Source organism: Dasypus novemcinctus, chromosome 3 (genome assembly GCF_030445035.2).
Source record: "Dasypus novemcinctus isolate mDasNov1 chromosome 3, mDasNov1.1.hap2, whole genome shotgun sequence".
NCBI classification, from domain to species: Eukaryota; Metazoa; Chordata; class Mammalia; order Cingulata; family Dasypodidae; genus Dasypus; species Dasypus novemcinctus.
Window position 1 is genome coordinate 137,882,166 of NC_080675.1, and position 17,605 is coordinate 137,899,770.

At 39.5% G+C, this 17,605-nt stretch overlaps 1 protein-coding gene across 7 annotated transcripts in view; it reads right to left on the reverse strand.

Moving 5' to 3' along the window:
- Nucleotides 1-17,605, reverse strand: part of HERC1 (HECT and RLD domain containing E3 ubiquitin protein ligase family member 1) — a 249,261-nt gene that overhangs the window by 45,934 nt on the left and 185,722 nt on the right. For 4 of the 7 annotated variants that reach the window (XM_058294320.2, XM_058294317.2, XM_058294319.2 and 1 more), the window contains exons 41-47: nt 8,230-8,346; nt 7,806-8,037; nt 6,024-6,148; nt 4,785-5,005; nt 3,014-3,283; nt 2,284-2,332; nt 945-1,145 (exon numbers count right to left, since the gene is read on the reverse strand). In XM_058294320.2, the coding sequence (XP_058150303.1) occupies nt 945-1,145; nt 2,284-2,332; nt 3,014-3,283; nt 4,785-5,005; nt 6,024-6,148; nt 7,806-8,037; nt 8,230-8,346 (1,215 nt within the window). Of the gene's footprint in view, nt 1-944; nt 1,146-2,283; nt 2,337-3,013; nt 3,284-4,784; nt 5,006-6,023; nt 6,149-7,805; nt 8,038-8,229; nt 8,347-17,605 lie in introns of all 7 variants that reach the window. The other 3 variants (XM_071214231.1, XM_023591197.3, XM_058294318.2) reach the window with 3 other exon arrangements.

The following is a 17,605-nucleotide window of genomic DNA, read 5'->3' on the forward strand; positions in this document are numbered from 1 at the left end:
TAGCTCATTTTGTTCATGCATCACTTCTACTGATATAATACAGGAAAGACATAAATTTTAAAATGTGCTTTTACACACATAAAGGGATGAGCCACCAATGTTGCCCCAAGTCTTTTTTTTTTTTTAATTAGAGAAGTAGTAGGTTTACAGAAAAATCATGCATAAAACACAAAGTTCCCATATACGATCCTATTAGTAGCACCTTGCATTAGTGGAGTACATTTGTTATAATTAATGAAAGAACGTCTTTACATTTGTACTGTTAACTATAGTCCATTGTTTCCAATAAGGTTTACTGTCTGTGTTGTATAGTTGCTATTTTTAAAATTTTTATTCTAGTAACATATACACAACCTAGAATTTCCCCTTTTAACTACATTCACATATATAATGTGGTGCTGTAAATTATGCTCCCAGTTTTGGGCTACCATTACCACCATTCATCACCAAAACTTTATGATCAACACAAATAGAAACTCTATACAATTTAAATATTAACTCCTCATTCCCTACTCCCACCCTGTCCCTGGCACCCTTGTTAAAAATCAGTTGGTCATAAATGTAAGTGTTGATTTCTGACTCTCAATTTGGTCTATATGTCTGTCTTTGTGCCAGTACCATGTTGTTTTGATTACAATGGCTTTGTAATACTGCCCTGATTTTTACAACAAATTATTATTCTCTAGCACCCAAAGAAAAAACACTACACAATAGTTTTTAGTCAGTTTTAAAAATTACTTATATTTTATAAATTTTCTTATCATCTCAATATTTTATAAAGACAAAAAAGTCGATCATATTATACCTTCAAAATGTTAAAACAACTGGCTAAAGATACTTGATGGGGTGGAAAAATATGAAACTCTTATTATTATATGTTTACCTATATAAACTGAATTAACATAGACTCTATAAAATCAATGCCAATCAGCATTTCAATTTACCTATTTGCATCAGAGTCTCTTCCATACTATTGGTAGCTGTGACCATTGCCACTGATGCTCCCAGTGGGTCACTATCAGGGAATTGGACTGGTTCTGGTACAATGCGCCGGTCATTTAAACCAAGTGGTCCAGCAAGCAATTCAAATTCTTCTTCACCCGTTAGCTTTTCGTCTTCATCAACATCCAACATGTCCCAGTCTTCTGAAATTTAAATAAAGAAATGTTTATGTTATGTGAATATAAACTTGACATAACTGCAGGCAATATTTATCATGAAATATGTCTAAGATACAGGACTGGAAATCCAGAACCCACAAAATGAACTACGAAATCCAGAACCCACAAAATGAACTACAGTGCCATCTACTGGTAACCCAACCAAATTGCACTTCTGAGGCATAGAGACGCTAAGGGAAAAGGGAGTCAAGGCTCAGTCGAATTCATTTAAAGTAACATCAAATGGTACAGCTGGTAGCCAAGGTTCCAACCAGTAAAAACTACTGGCATGGGGGCACCAAACACTTTCTACCCTGTCCATAACCATTAGGGAATGAATTATTTCAAATGAAGGAATGGCTAAATTGATGCTCATATCAGCTTTTCATTTTTTTACCTTCTTCTTTTGAAATATTACTACATACTTTCCCTTGAAAAAAAAAAGCCAAACAGAAATTAACATTCTTTAGTACAGCCAGTGTGAACACAGGTCCTTTTCCTTGGACTTTCAAACTAGGGTTGCTGCTATCAAAACTACTTTTGAGCATTGGGGAAAGTTTAAGTTAATATGTACATAAATACAAACACGCACACAGAGGTAAATTTTAATAACAGATGTTAAGCAGAGAGCATATATAAAAATAAATGTGGGAAGCAGATTTGGTCCAATGGATAGGGCGTCCGCCTACTACATGGGAGGTTCACGGTTCAAACCCAGGGCCTCCTGACCCATGTGATGAGCTGGCCCACGCACAGTGCTGATGCACTCAAGGAGTGATGTGCCACGCAGGGGTGTCCTCCGCGTAGGGGAGCCCCATGCGCAAGGAGTGCGCCCCGTAAGGAGAGCTGCCCAGTGTGAAAAAAGAGCAGTCTGCCCATGAGTGGCCCCACACACATGGAGAGCTGACGCAGCAAGATGACCAACAAAAACGAGAAACAGATTCTGGGTGCTGCTAACAAGAATACAAGCAGACGCAAGAAGAACACACAATGAATGGACACAGAGAGCAGACAACTGGGGGTGGGGTAACGAAAGGGAGAGAAATTTAAAAAATTAATAAACCTTTAAAAAAATAAAATAAAATATATGTAAAATAAAGAAGAGCTCAAAACAAACAACTACCTTCATACACACTGTCCTGCTTGCCAATTAGATCTGGAGCTTGTCCCTTGTACCTGCACCAAACATGAAGAACATTGTGTTTTTATATAAAACAGTTAGTACCCAAAAATGCAAATTAAGTCATTAGAACATTTTAAAAGGTCATTAATAAAGCAACACAAAATTAAAAAGTGTGTTTCATGTTATGGGCTACTGTAATAAAAACATGCTTACAAACCAATGACTACTTTACCAAAATATTGAGTCTTCTGGATTACTTACAACTCTTTTATTCAAAACCTATCTCAGAAAGCTTTAAACATTTTAACAGTTGACAACAGGGCAAAACAACCTACTTACAAGAGATTAACTGCTGTTCAAGGATATAAAGAGAGGATATTTTCATGTAAGCTCATTTAATAAAAATCAGTCTCATTTAAAAAAAATTAAGGAAAAGATCTTAAGATGCCAGAAATCTGGTGAAAAATATCCACAAAGAAACTAACCATAAGCCTCCTAAAGGTTAGGGGAAGGGTCCCGGCCACAACTTGCCAATAAGTCAAAGCTCAACACAATCAAACTTCAGTGAAGGACTGCTGCATGCTCCTTGGAGTCTCAGAGATTCTATTCTGGCAGGTTTCTAAATTCTCCCCACACTTCCTGTGCCCAAGCTACAGTTCCCATGCCTTATGGTATAAGAGATACTTCATACTCTTCTTTCAGCCTGTCTGTACAGCTATACACTTTTAAGGTACCTTTCAGAACTTGTCTTGGATTTGGTTTTCAGGGATAAGTACTTCTCTCTGCAGCTGCCACATAATAGGTAGTATGGATTTCCACTACCACATTCACCACCAAACCAACCATCCACATAGGAGCCATTGCTGCGATAGCCTTGACGGTTTGCACTGCGCCCACAGCCTGGATGGTTTCTCTTCATGTGCTGATTGAAGCTGACGACACTGCACTCACACAGTTCACACACCACCACTTCTTCCCTGTCTTCAGACTCACAAACATGCTGCACAAAATGATTTCATACCAAATTATTAGTCAATTTAATGTAAAATTAAGACAAAGTAAATATATTACTTATGATAGTAAATTATCTCCTTTGTTTACATATACTGGAATATTTGCAAATGCTCTATAATGCTATATAATCAGAATTCAGACCACTCACTCTGAAAGTATCCTTTGTCTTCTTCCAATAAATCACAATAAAAGTAACTCATTATTCTACTAAGAAAATAAAAATAAAAATGACAACCTGCCCTATCTCCAAAGATTTTTTAATCCTCTAGTGAAAATAACTACTTTTTCCCCCTGATCTTAATGTTCATGCCTATTTTCTAAATTTTTTAGACATCATTAACTTTCATTTATCTTATTAGCATATGTAGCAGTTTCGCATTATTTATGAATTCCAAAAATAGATATTAGATTATGTTTGTATACTGGTCTGTCCCTCAGGACATATTAGATTATATTGGATTCAGAAGTTTCACTTTTCTTTGATTAAATAATGATTAAGCTTTGATTGGGCCATGTCAGTAGGATGCTGCATCCCTGCCCCCCTTGTTGGGGACTCACAGAGTTTTAATGCTGGAGCCCAGGAAGTAAGCACACAGAGGAGCAGAGAGAAGGCTAGACACAACAGAGGCCCCAGGAAGAGAGATGAGCCATTCACCTGATAGTCTACATCTGGTCTTGTGGAGACAGCAGAGCAGCTGAGCCCAGAGAGAGGCAAGACCCGGGAAGAGAGGCACACAGGAATCCTGAACCCTTGGCAGACATTAGCAGCCATCTTGCTCCAACACATGGCAACAGACTTTGGTCAGGGAAGTAATTTATGTTTTATGGCCTGGTAACTGTAAGCATCTACCCTCAAAAAATAGCCTTTATAAAAGCCAACAGATTTCTGGTATTTTACCTCAGCATCCCTTTAGCTGATTAATACAGCATAATATAGTGAATTTTGTTTCCTGTAGGACTTATATCTGTTAGCTTTTCAGTCTCCATGCTACAGAATCGTAACGTTAAACAACGTATACATGTGGACCCACTATGTACCCTCTCCTTGGGTGGACCAGGTTTTTACAAGATCTGGGCACTAGTTCCTAGAATTAAATGAGGTGTTACAATGATTAAATGGAACCTATGAAGGAGAAGAGCAGGTTTTAGACAGCAATGTGAGCATAGCAGCCATGTTATACACTCAGAAGAGTCTATTGGGACCTGATGTGTCTTTTGTAATCTATCTTCAACATCAAAATTAGATATTACCACAATAAGCCATAGTCAGCTAGTCTGAGGAGAGAAGCAATAAAATCGCATTGAGAAGACAAGAGACTTTTTCTTATTAGTTTGTAGGTATCAAAGTAACTTCGAGTATCAAATCCCCCAAACTTCAGGATGAGATGTCTTACAATGTTACCACTTTAGGGAAGGCTATTAGTAAGCTGTATAAACAGGAGGGCAGGAAAATAAGTCACAGCAGCCCCCGCTGCAGTCACACACACCCAGGTAGGCCAATCCAGTACCTCTGGGATCCACATTCCCAGAATATCATTGTCACTGGTCAGGTCTTGTCCAAACATAGCTTCCATTGCTTCATCATCAAGATCAATTTCCAATTCCTCATCTAAATTAAAGTCATACAACGCCCCTGGGTCTTGCTGCAAAGATATTCCTTCTCTCCGACTTTGATTCCTGTGGGCCTGCACAGAGCGGTATAACCCCGCTCAGAACAGAAAAAGGCATTTTATTTGCATGCATAAAATAATTTTGAATAATTTCACCAGTTCCTAACTACCATACATGTAGGTGAGTGCCTAACTCAGCTGACTTATTGGATTCCACACCAAAGACATCAAATTGTTCCTATCACATGTGTTTCTTTACCTATTAAATGGGGATAACAACAGCATTCATAATTCACTGGGATGCTTTAAAGTTTAAATAAGATAGCCCATGTAAAGTATTTCACAATGTCTGTTATACAGAAAAACAAATAAATGTTAGCTGTTATTATTCTTTCAGGTTTGTTTTTTAAAAAATCAATCGCCTTTCATTATATGGTGAGACTACATAACTATATTTTCCAGGAATTTCAACTTCTCTCTCATTATTTCCATAAATAACTGAACCATTACTAATGTACTAATATTTTAATAATCAAACTCTGTTTTGATAAATCACATATCTCAGTTTTTGGTTTGGAAAATATATTCCCTATAACTTACACTTACATACCCAGAACATAATATTATAAGTCTTCACTAACGTAATGAGGGAAACTATTTTTGCTTATCTAGCACCTTACTTAGCAACAAAGCCCTAAGGCCCTCAAAGCACATTGGGAAAGCTAGTACCTTCTTTGGCACAGTGCCCGTTCTAGCTCCTTCTCACCATTGATGTTAAATATTAAACATGCATCATCATTTCATAAATTTTAAGTTGGTTGAGGGAAGAAAGAACATTTATGAAATTTCTCAATACCTACTGAGTGACCAGCGTAGCCTTCTGTACCCAGAGGGAATTCAAAAATAAATTTATGAACCTATGCTGTGATTTCAATCATGTAAAATATGTAAAAGCATAGACAGTAATATGCAAATACTTGTTCTCTTAATGTAGCAGGGCTGAGCACTTAGTATCATTAGCTTACATGTACATTAATGCTGCTTTTATATTGTCTTTAAAATAAAAAACAAAATATACAATACTCTCACCAAGAAGGATATGATGTAGATACTTACCTGCTCTTGCTAACAGTGTGCGAGCAGCTAAATCAAACTTGTGCCTTCTTGTTACAGCTGAACGACCCCTAGCTGGTGGTCCACTTCCAGAAGCTGCATTTTCTGTGTGATCCAGATTATCAGGGCTACAAATGCAAGTTCAAAGGCAATGCAAACTTAGCAATAAAATGATGCTTGATGCATATTTAATCTTTTTTTTAAGATTTATTTTTATTTATTTCTCTCCCTTTCCCCCACATTGTCTGATTTCTGTGTCCATTCGCTGTGTGTTCTTCTGCATCCACTTGCATTGTCAGCGGCAACAGGAAACTGCATCTCTTTTTTGTTGTGTCATTTGCTGCGTCAGCTCTCCATGTGTGCAGTGCCACTCCTGGGTGGGCTGCGCCTTTTTCACATGGGGCGGCTCTCATTGTGGGGCACACTCCTTGCATGTAGGGCACCCCTACACGGGGGTGCCTCTGCACTGCCCGGCACTCCTTGCGCGCAGCAGCACTGCGTGTGGGCCAGCTTACCACAAAGGTCAGGAGGCCCGGGGTATCGAAACCTGGACCCTCCACATGGTAGGTGGACGCTCTGTCAGTTGAGCCACATCTACTTCCCACACATTTAAACTTAAATGAGATCAAATATGGCCTTAACTAAATACCAAATGGTTAAATATTTGTAATTTGAAATGATTGGGAATCCTTGCCTAGAGGAAATGAATATTTCAAAATAAGAAAATATTCACTGAGCTTCTTAGAAAAGTCTGCACACTACATAACACACAAGCCTTGGTAACAATACAACTTCGTGGTTAAAATTAAAAATAAATAAGATTTAGGGAAGCGGCTGTGGCTCAATCAGTTGGGCTCCCATCCACCATAGGAGAGGCCCTGGTTTCACGTCCCGGGGCCTCCTTGTGAAGGCAGGCTTGCCCACATGCCGCGGACAGCCACCTGGCCCACAAGTGCCATGGAGTGCCGCCCCACCCGCAGACACTGTGGAGCACCACCCAGCCCGCAAGGGCCACGGAGAGCCGACTCACCAAGGTGACACAACAAAAAAGGGTGACAAGCAAAAACACAGAAGAGCACACAGCGAATGGACAGAGAGAGCAGACAGTGAGCAAGCCACAAGGGAGGAGGAGGGGAAATAAAATAAATACAGACACAGAAGAATGCACAGAGAATGGACACAGAGAGCAGACAGCATGCAAAAAGCCACAAGGAGGGGATATTTTAAAAAATAATAAATAAGATTTAAAGTCATTAGAAGTGTTGAAGGGGTAATTGTAGAATATTTTATTACGTCTCACTTTAGGCTAGGATTATCACACAATTATTTTTACATAAAAAGGGGCTTATCCTAGATATTTAAAACTATGAAAGAGATGTAAATATAAATTTAATCATAGGAAAAGCCAGGAAAGATTTAAAAGTCCATTTCTAGCTAATGCATTAATTAAATCAATTGCTAAAATTAAAGTGAATATTCTATTTTATATCACTTATATAAGATAAAATTGCATTACCAGCATGCTTATTTTATTTTACTGACTTAATTTTCAGTTTCCTTTTCAGCTCAATTTTTCATAAAAATTATGAATTTCCTTTCTATGAAATCATCAAGTCAAAACTTGTCATGTCATTTTCACTCACAGAAACATAAATGCCCACCTTTTCATATACATATAATTACCAACTTTACACACCATTAGAAGCACTTATGAGGGAAAATAAATGGGACTTGGGGTCACTATTTATAACATGTGAAAGAGAAATACAGACATTGCAATTTCACCTTTCACTAAAGCCTTCTTCCATTTCAGCAGCATCAGCTGATGGTATGTCTCCTGGTGATTGCAAATAACAAGGATCATTTGACTTCCCACCACTGGCTAGAACTGTTGCTCCATGCCTCGACTCCGCTGTGCTGCCTGACTGGGGCTCTTCCTCATCTTCATGCCCAGGGTGCTCTATCATCCACATGGCAAGGACAGTGATGTTCTGGGCATCAGCCTCTCCTCGAGCACCTGGACAGGGGACAAAAGTCTGATATTGACGTTTGACAAAGTAATTAGTTATTCATACCATCAGTTTAAGCCAGTTTGCCATTATGTCCTTGTAACTAAATCTGGCATTATAGTTTCTTAAAAAATATGTTGACTTTAATAAGATATAGCTTCTCTTATCTGCATATACAAATATATAAAAACTTATCTTACCTGTGGCTTCCATAGCTTTAGCAATCTGCCGGAGAGAGAATCCCATTTCCAGCAAGGGCACTGCAATTGCTGGAGGAGGCGGAGAAGTGGAAAGTCTACTGCTTGGGTCTGACAAAGCTGAGGCAAAAAGAAAGAAAAGTAAAAGCCTAACTATTACCATATACCGTAAGGAAAAATGTAATTTATGGTAACCATAATTTCCCAATTTCCTAGTACCAACCAAATTTATTGAAATATTAGTCTAAGAATTCACTAAATATATAACTAAATGTAATTAAATTGGATATAGCTTTATAAGGTTTTTCATAAGATAAACCTAGTAATACAAAATAAACCTTCTGGTGAAAAATTCTTTATAAAAAGTTTTCTTAAGTGAGGATTTTAATCAGTTTTTGACTGTGACATCTGTGTTCATAAGTAAATATCCAAAGGCATAATAAACACATTCATATACCCAAAGTTTTATTTTGAAGTAATTTTCCCACTTACAAAAAATTTCAAACTTAGAAAAATTTGCAAAATAGTATAAAGAACTCTTTTTTCTCTGAGAATAAATAGACATGATGCTTCATCTTCCTGGAATGTTAGTATTTAACTACTACAAATAAGAACATTCCCCTGCATAACCACACTACAACTATCAGAGTCAGGAAATTAACAGAGTTATCTACGCTAGATTCCATTTTAGATTTATGAAATATCCCAATAATGTTCTTTATAGCAAAGGATTCAACCCAGGATGATCTCTGCACTTAGTTGTCTCTTACTCCTTCAATCACTCTGATACTTTGACGATTATAAATCAGTTATTTAGCAGAATGTCCCTCACGATGGGTTTGTCTGATATTTCTTCATGATTAGATTCAGGTTATGCTTTTTGGAAGGAATACCACAGAAGTGTGTTCCCTTCATTGCATTCTACCAGATGGTACACAATTTTAATTTGTCTCATTACTAATGATGCTAATTAACTTTGGTCTTTCGAGTTAGGGTGTATACACCAGGTTTCTCCACCGTTAAGGGCTCTTTCTTCCCTTTGTGATTAATGAGTATTTGTGGGAGGTACTTTGTGAATATGTAAATATCCCATCTTTCAACATTTCACTCATTAGTTTTAGCACACATTTGTTTATGGATGAATAACGTATGATGATGATGGTTATCAAATGATGGTTTCTAATTCCATCACTCCTTTTAAAGTCATCATTTGGCATTCCACTCTAAGGCAAAACTTTGCCTTTCCCCATCAGTATGAACTTCCAAATTCTTACTGTATTCATGGTTATTATCAGTTAATATGATTACATTATTTATTTTGATGCCCCCACCTCCCGGATATGGCCCGAGGAAATCCCTTTGATCTGGTTTTGACATCTTTTTGGCATGTACTTATCAATCTCTGAGCAATTTATTATTTCCTTGCACAGATATTACAGGCTCATCTTTTATTCAGCCTTAGAACTAGCCATTTCTCCTAAGAGATCCTAGTTCCTTTTAGTAGAGAATGGTATATAGAAGAAAATGTCTGGGCATTATGTGTATTTATTGCTACTGAAGTGTCACTTCCCTAGGTCCTCTCACTGGACACTGCCAGTGAATCCTCACCCTGCTCGACTCTGGCACTTGGTGATAGGTCCTGCGGGCATTTTTTCATCACACTCAGACTCTAACACCCTATGTCAAGGCCACTGCCACACACACTCCCCCACCCAAGGAGCCTACCTCACCTCAATCTAGCTTTGATAACCTGGCTCTGGGTCACCATGCCACCTACCTTCCAAATCCTGCTATGATTTGGAAGAATGCCTATGTAGCACTGCCCCACCTAACGGCTTTTGAATTAAATTATGAAGGAAGGGAGAAGGGGGAGGAGAGGGGAGAGAAGGGGAGGAAAGGACAGAGGTAGGTTGGTTGGTTATGGATCTCATTTTTGCTTAGAAAATGTCAACATTGCTACAGTGAGAACAGTCCCAACATGACTGATGGACTTAGCTTCTGGCCATAATGGCGTAAGAGGGACTGGAATCATCCTCTCACATTAAAAAAAAAACAAAAAAAGAAACACACTATATGAAACAATGGTCTTTAAACACTGGACAACAGGCACTGCAGAAAAGTGATCCCTGAGAGAAGGGAAACAAATGAGGTAAGCCATACAACCACTTCAGTTTCCTGCATGGACAGAATTTAGGGCAGTAATGCAGAAAGGGTGAACCCAAATTAAACTTGATCGTCTGTTTGAGATAAAGAACCAGAGTTGAGAGTTCAAGGGGGTCAAGGTAGGTCAAAGTGGTTAGAACTCACAGGGCAGAGTACCAGAGAAGAGAGAGCTATATGGAAAGGAGACAGCTACACCAGTAGATATTGCCAGAGAAGTACAGAAAGCTCCCCTCTTCACCTTAAGTCTTCAGCTGATGTTGATGTGGAAAGTACCCAAGGCCAGAGTAAGAACGAACCACCAAGAAAGAACAGGTAGAACAATTTCTGAAACTCAAACAAGGTTGGGAATAATTTGTGTTACCACAAGCAGAGTGAAAAAGCAAAAACAACTTATAATATATAAGGCACTGGGAAGAACACTAAGAAAGGTATTGATTCACTAGTGGGTAAAAATTATCCCTAAATTAAAAGCTATGTCGGTCCGCCCAAAAAAGCTTAAATATAAACTTTGAAAGGATTTAACTATTTCCAAGTAACTTAACTGTGTCCCAGAACAAAACCAAAGGATATTTAAGGAAATACAAAATATTGAACACCCAACAAGGTAAAAATCACAATGTCTGGCTGCCAATCAGAAAGTCTTAAAATTACTAGGTATGCTAAGAAACAGGAATACAACACATAGTGAGGAAGAAAAAACAGTCAAAAGAAATAGACTCAGGAATGACACAAATGATAAAATAAGTAGAGAAGGGCATTTAAACAGATATATTTATATATATTGTTAAGGTAGAGAAAATACTGACCATGTTAAAAATGCTTAAATGGAAGAGGGAAAAAAAAAAAAAAGAGACCCAAATTGAACTTCTAGAGATGAAAACTACAATGTCTACCTAAAATTCACCAGATAGAGTTAACAGCAGATTAGACACTGCAGAAAAAAGCTTAATGAATCAGAAGGCAGAGTGATCAATACTATCAAAATGAAACCCAGAGAGGAAAAGAAAGTTTTTCTAAAAAAAGTATCACTGATCTGTAGACAACTTCAAGTGGCCTAATATACATGTAATTGGAATCCTCAAAACAGGAGCGGGATGGGACAGAAAAAATATTTGAAATAATAATGGATAAAAATTTTCCAAATTGAATGACTATAAACCCACAGATCCAAGAAGCTCAACAAACCCTAAGTATGAGAAACATTAAGAAAAGTAAGTCAAGACATATTATGATCAAATTGCTTAAGACTGGTGTTAAAAAGAAAAAAAAAATCTTAAAGATAGCCATTGAAAAAGGGTACATTATATACAGAGAAGAATGCAAGATTTCATGCAAGAAAATTTCTCATTCAAAATAATTCAAGCCAAAAGACAGTGGAGCAATAACTTTAAAGTACAGAAAGGGAAAAAAAAGCAAAAAAAAAAAAAAAAAAGATAAACCCAGAATTCAGTACTCAGTGAAAATATTTTTGAAAAATGAAGATGAAGGAACCAGCAAGATTGTGGTGGAGTAAGGTGCTCCTAGAGTCAGCTCCTGCTACAGGGCAGTTAGTAAACACCCAGAGCTCTCTGGACCTAGCTGAAGCACCTGTTAGGGGGCTCCAGGAGGCCAGAAGAGCATCCTGCAACATCCTTGGAGGAATGGAAAGAGGAGACTGCCCATCTGCAGAGAAGACTCATAAGTAGAGCACTTCATGCCCTGGAGGCCAGTGCCCATCCTCCAAAGGATGCATGAGTTGCCTCGGGAGCTGTTCCGCAGCTGGAATTGAAAGCTCCACTTCCCAAAAATGGGGGAGAAAGAGACGGTTGGGCACCAACTTCAGCTACTGATGAGTAAATTCAGTGGGCTAAAGTATAATCCTGAGAACACCTAAAGTTTGAGCCTGTCCAAGTCAGAAAGAGGTCAGGAGGAAGTGGGGAGGACTGAAAATCACAGTGCTGGTAGGGACTGGCTTCTTTCCATCCAGATCAGACTGCAGCTCTAGTCTAGGCCCCAACCCCACCTCCAGCAGGGAGGAAGCTACGGGGACCTGCGCCAGCCTCTCTGGGAAATTACCAGCCAAGCTGCGGAGGCCAGTGATTATCCTACTCTGGCAGCATAAGCCACCCCAGGCTATTCTTTGGCTGGAATCAGAAGCTCCATTTCCCAAAAACAGGTGAGGAGGAAATGGTTGGATCCCAATTTAGGCTATTGATTGGGAGACTCAACTGGCTAAGACATAACCCTGGGAGAAGCTTAAGTGTGAATCAGCCCAAGTCGGAAAGAGGTCAGTGGCTGCCATTTTTTTTTTGGTAAAGATTTATTTGTTTTTATTTCTCTCCCACCCCCCACCCCCCACCCCAGTTGTCTGTTCTCTGTTTCTATTTGCTGCGTGTTCTTTGTCTGCTTCTGTTGTTGTCAGCGGCTCGGGAATCTGTGTTTCTTTTTGTTGCGTCATCTTGCTGCGTCAGCTCTCTGTGTGTGCGGCGCCATTCCTAGGCAGGCTTAGCTTTCTTTTGCGCTGGGTGGCTCTCCTTACAGGGTGCACTCCTTGCACATGGGGCTCCCCTCTGCGGGGGCACCCCTGCGTGGCACGGCACTCCTTGCACACGGGTCAGGGAGGCCCAGGGTTTGAACTGCGGACCTCCCATGTGGTAGACGGATGCCCTAACCACTGGGCCAAGTCCGCTTCCCAGTGGCTGCCATTTTGACTCCACCCCCAGCCTTACGTGAAGACAGGCTGAATGAAAATCAGAGTGATGGTAGAAACCAGGTTCTTTCACCCAGATCGGCCTGCAGCCCTAGCCTACGCTTCAGCCATGCCTCTGGCAGGGAGGAGGCTGGTGGGCCCTGCACCAGCATATCTAGGTAACTGCAGGTACCTTTGGCTGGAACAGACTGAAAATCAGAAGTCTACCAGGGCAACTGTGGCCATCTTGGACCCACACTGCATAGATTGTTGCCTACACCTGCAGCTCCATCCCTGCCCAGGCAGCGGAGAAAAGGGCGTGAAGCGTCATTAGTCTCTCTGGGCAACTACAGTCTAGGCCTGCACGACTTGGATTATTACACACAGCTATAACTCTGTCCCTACTCCTGGCAAAGGAGAAAGTTGGAAGAAGCCTCACTGGTCCCTGGCGCAATGAGGGCAGCTTGACCCTCCAGCACCAACCATGCGTTTGGCTCCTACTGCACAACCAGCGAGGGAGAAAGAAAGGGCAGGAAGCCCTAAACTAAAGAAAAAAACTGCACCCAGAATAAATACTCTATTAAGCCAGATGCCAAGACACCAACAAAAAATTACAATCCACACCAAGAAACAGTAGAAAGATAAGCCTCCAGATGACATAAAGGAGTTGAGACAACTAATCATAGATGTTCAAACAAATCTCCTTAAGAAATTCAATGAGATGGTTAAAGAGATTAAGAATATTAAGAAGACATTGGATGAGCACAAAGAAGAATTTGAAAACATACATAGAAAAATAGCAGATCTTATGGGAATGAAAGGTGCAATAAATGAAATTTTTAAAAAACACTGGAATCATGTAATAGCAGATTTGAGGAAGCAGAAGAAAGGATTGGTGAACTTGAAGAAATGGCCTCGGAAAGTGAACATACAAAAGAACAGAGGAAGAAAAGAATGGAAAATTTGAACAACATCTCAGGGAACTAAATGACAGCAAAAGGAGTGCAAACATACATGTTATAGGTGTCCCAGAAGGAGAAGAGAAGGGAAAAGGGACAGAAGGAATATTTGAAGAAATAATGGTAGAAAATTTCCCAACCCTATTGAAGGACATAGATACTTGGACATGTACTAACCATCTGAAAAAATCCAAATAGACCAACTCCAAGACACATACTCATCAGAATGTCAAATGCCAAAGACAAAGACAGAATTCTGAGAACAGCAAGAGAAAAGCAATGCCTAACATATAAGGGATATACAATAAGATTAGGTGCTGATTTCTCACCAGAAACCATGCAGGCAAGAAGATAGTGGTCTGACATATTTAAGATACTATGAGAGAAAAACTTCCAGCCAAGAATCTTATATCCAGCAAGACTGTCTTGCAAAAATGAGGGTGAGATTAGAAAATTCACAGATAAACAGAAACTGAGAGAATTTCTAAGAAAGTGACCAGATTTTCAGGAATCACTAAAGGGTGTACTAGAGCCTAAAAAGAGAAGACAGGCGAGAGAGGCCTGGAAGAGAGTCTAGAAATGAAGATTATATCAATAAAAGGAACTATAAGTGTCAAGAGTGCCGAAAAGAAAATATGACAGATAAAACTCAAATAGTCAGGAATAAACTTAACCAATGATGTAAAGCACTTGTATTCAAAAAACTGCAACCCAATGTTAAAAAAAATTTAAAAAGGCCTAAATACCTGGAAGAAGATTCCATGCTCATGGATCAGAAGACTAAATATCATTAAGATGCCAATTCTACTCAAACTGATATACAGATTAAATGCAATCCTGATAAAAATTCCACCAGCATTGAAAACAAAAACAAAAAAACACGATCATCAAATTTATCTGGAAGGGTAAGTGGTCCTGAATAGCCAGGAACATCATAAAAAGGAAAAGCAAACCCTCATCTCCAGATTTTAAATCATATTACCTAGCTATTGTTGTAAAAACAGCCTGGTACTGGTCTAAAGACAGACACATAGACCAATGGAACAAATTCATGGTTCAGAAACAGACCCTCACTTGTATGGTCAAGTGATTTTTGACTGGTCTGTCAAACCCACACAGCTCGGGCAAGAACAGTCCATTCAACAAATGGTATGGAAAGAATTGGCTATCCATAGCCAAAAGAAGGAAAGAGGACTCCTATCTCACACCTTATCTAAAAATTAACTTAAAATGGATCAAAAACCTAAAAATAAAAGAACCATAACACTCCTAGAAGAAATTGTAGGAAAATAGGTAGGTGGTGGATTCTTAAAGGAGTTAAGAGGAGGACTGAGAGGACTACTGATGTTTAATGTAATTACAAGTTTTAACTGGCTTTACTGTAAAAGTGTGGAAGTGTATAGAGTGGATGGTAACACACAGTGAGTAACAGCTAGTTTATAAATGGGATGTGACTGAAAATGGTAGTCTAGGGATGTAAATGCCAACTGACAGAATGCTAGAGAATAATCTAGGAACTGAATAGCATAGTGAACTAAGAGGTGGATCAGAATTGTGGTTGATGGTACAGATGTAAGACTGTCCTTTGAGCTAGAGCAAATGTATATCACTACTGCAGGGTGTTGGGAATGTGGAGAAGCATGGGAAATATATAGTTGGAGTGACTTATGGACTGTGGTAAGTAGTAATATAATATTCCTGCATCTATGCAAAAGATGCACTGCACTGATAGTGAGGCAGTATGAAAGGTGAGAGCCAAATGTACACTATGGACATGGTAACAATTAGATGATATTGTCTTATCTGTAGCAAATGTTCCATCATGGTGTGGCATGTTGATGGAGGGGTGTTGTTTGGGAATTCTGCACATATACATGATTGCTTTGTAGGTTTACAAATTCTGTCATAAAAAATATATTTAAAAAATAATAATAGGGTGGGTTGGGGGAAAAACACACCAAATGTTAGATAGGGACTATGATTAGTAGTAAGATTTTGACAATATTCTTTCATAACTTCTTTTTTTTTTTTTTTAAAGATTTATTTTTATTTATTTAATTCCCCCCCTCCCCCGGTTGTCTGTTCTCTGTGTCTATTTGCTGCGTCTTGTTTCTTTGTCCGCTTCTGTTGTCGTCAGCAGCACGGGAAGTGTGGGCAGCGCCATTCCTCAACAGGCTGCTCCCTCCTTCGCGCTGGGCGGCTCTCCTTATGGGTGCACTCCTTGCGCGTGGGGCTCCCCTACGCGGGGGACACCCATGTGTAGCACGGCACTCCCTGCGCGCATCAGCACTGCGCATGGGCCAGCTCCACATGGGTCAAGGAGGCCCGGGGCTTGAACCGCGGACCTCCCATGTGGTAGACGGACGCCCTAACCACTGGGCCAAAGTCCGTTTCCCTCTTTCATAACTTCTAACAAATGTCTCACGACAATGCAAGGTGTTGGTGGAGGGTTGACGTATGGGACCCCTGTATGACGTTGTGCATGTTCGTTTTGTAAATTCACAACTTTTACTATACACTTGTTTATCTATGCTCATATATAAATGATATAAAGATAATAATAATAGGGCTAGTTGGGGGAAAAATACTTTGGTTAGTAGTAATATTTTGACAATGCTCTCTAATCATTAGTTAACAGCAACGCAAGTTATTGGTGGTAAGGTGAGTTCTGAGAGTCCTATATGATGTTATACATGTTTGTCTTGTAAGTTCACAACTATTACTTTATACTTATTGCTTATGTATGTTTATGTATGAGCGATAACTTCAATAAATTAATTTTTTTAAAAAATTAAGATGAAATAAACTCTTCTTCAGAAATACAAAAGCCAAAAGAATTTATCATTAACAGACAGGCACTACAAAAAATGTTAAAGAAAGTCCTTCAGGCAGAAGGAAATGGTATCAGATGGAAATATGGCTCCAAAAAAGGGCATGAAGAATCCCACAAATCATAAATACATGGATAAATATAAAACAAATATCTTATTTTTAAAAATTATCCTTAAAAAATTATTGACAAACTTCTGGGAAGATGGCAGACTAGAAAGACATAGGACTCTCTTCTCTCCCAGAAAAATAGCCAGGCAGAAATGGCCTGGAAAAAAATCTTCCAGGGTTTGGGACCGCAGGGGAAGACTGGACACCACCCAGAGGAGAGAGGGGCAAAGAAAAAGAATATTGATGGCATAGCTAAGTTAAAGCTGCAGCTCCCAGCACCCCTTCCCACCCTGCAGACGATTTTGAATTCTCAAGTCTGGGGCCGGTGGCTACAGGCAGACAGGGCCATAGGGATCCACCTTCACAGGAAACAGGAGAGAGAGGATAACAGCCTAAGGCTGACTCAGCTTTTGACCCACAAATTTGGTCTCCTGTGTCCCACAAGCCCTTCCAGGCCAGGTGGGCTACATCATTGCTTGCCTTGGGAGCTGGAAAGGGACTAAAGAGATGTGACCCTCTCAATTTCCCTCTCTACTCACCAGGAAACAGGAGAGAGAGGATCACAGCCTAAGGCTGACTCAGCTTTTGACCCACAAATTTGGTCTCCTGTGTCCCACAAGCCCTTCCAGGCCAGGTGGGCTACATCATT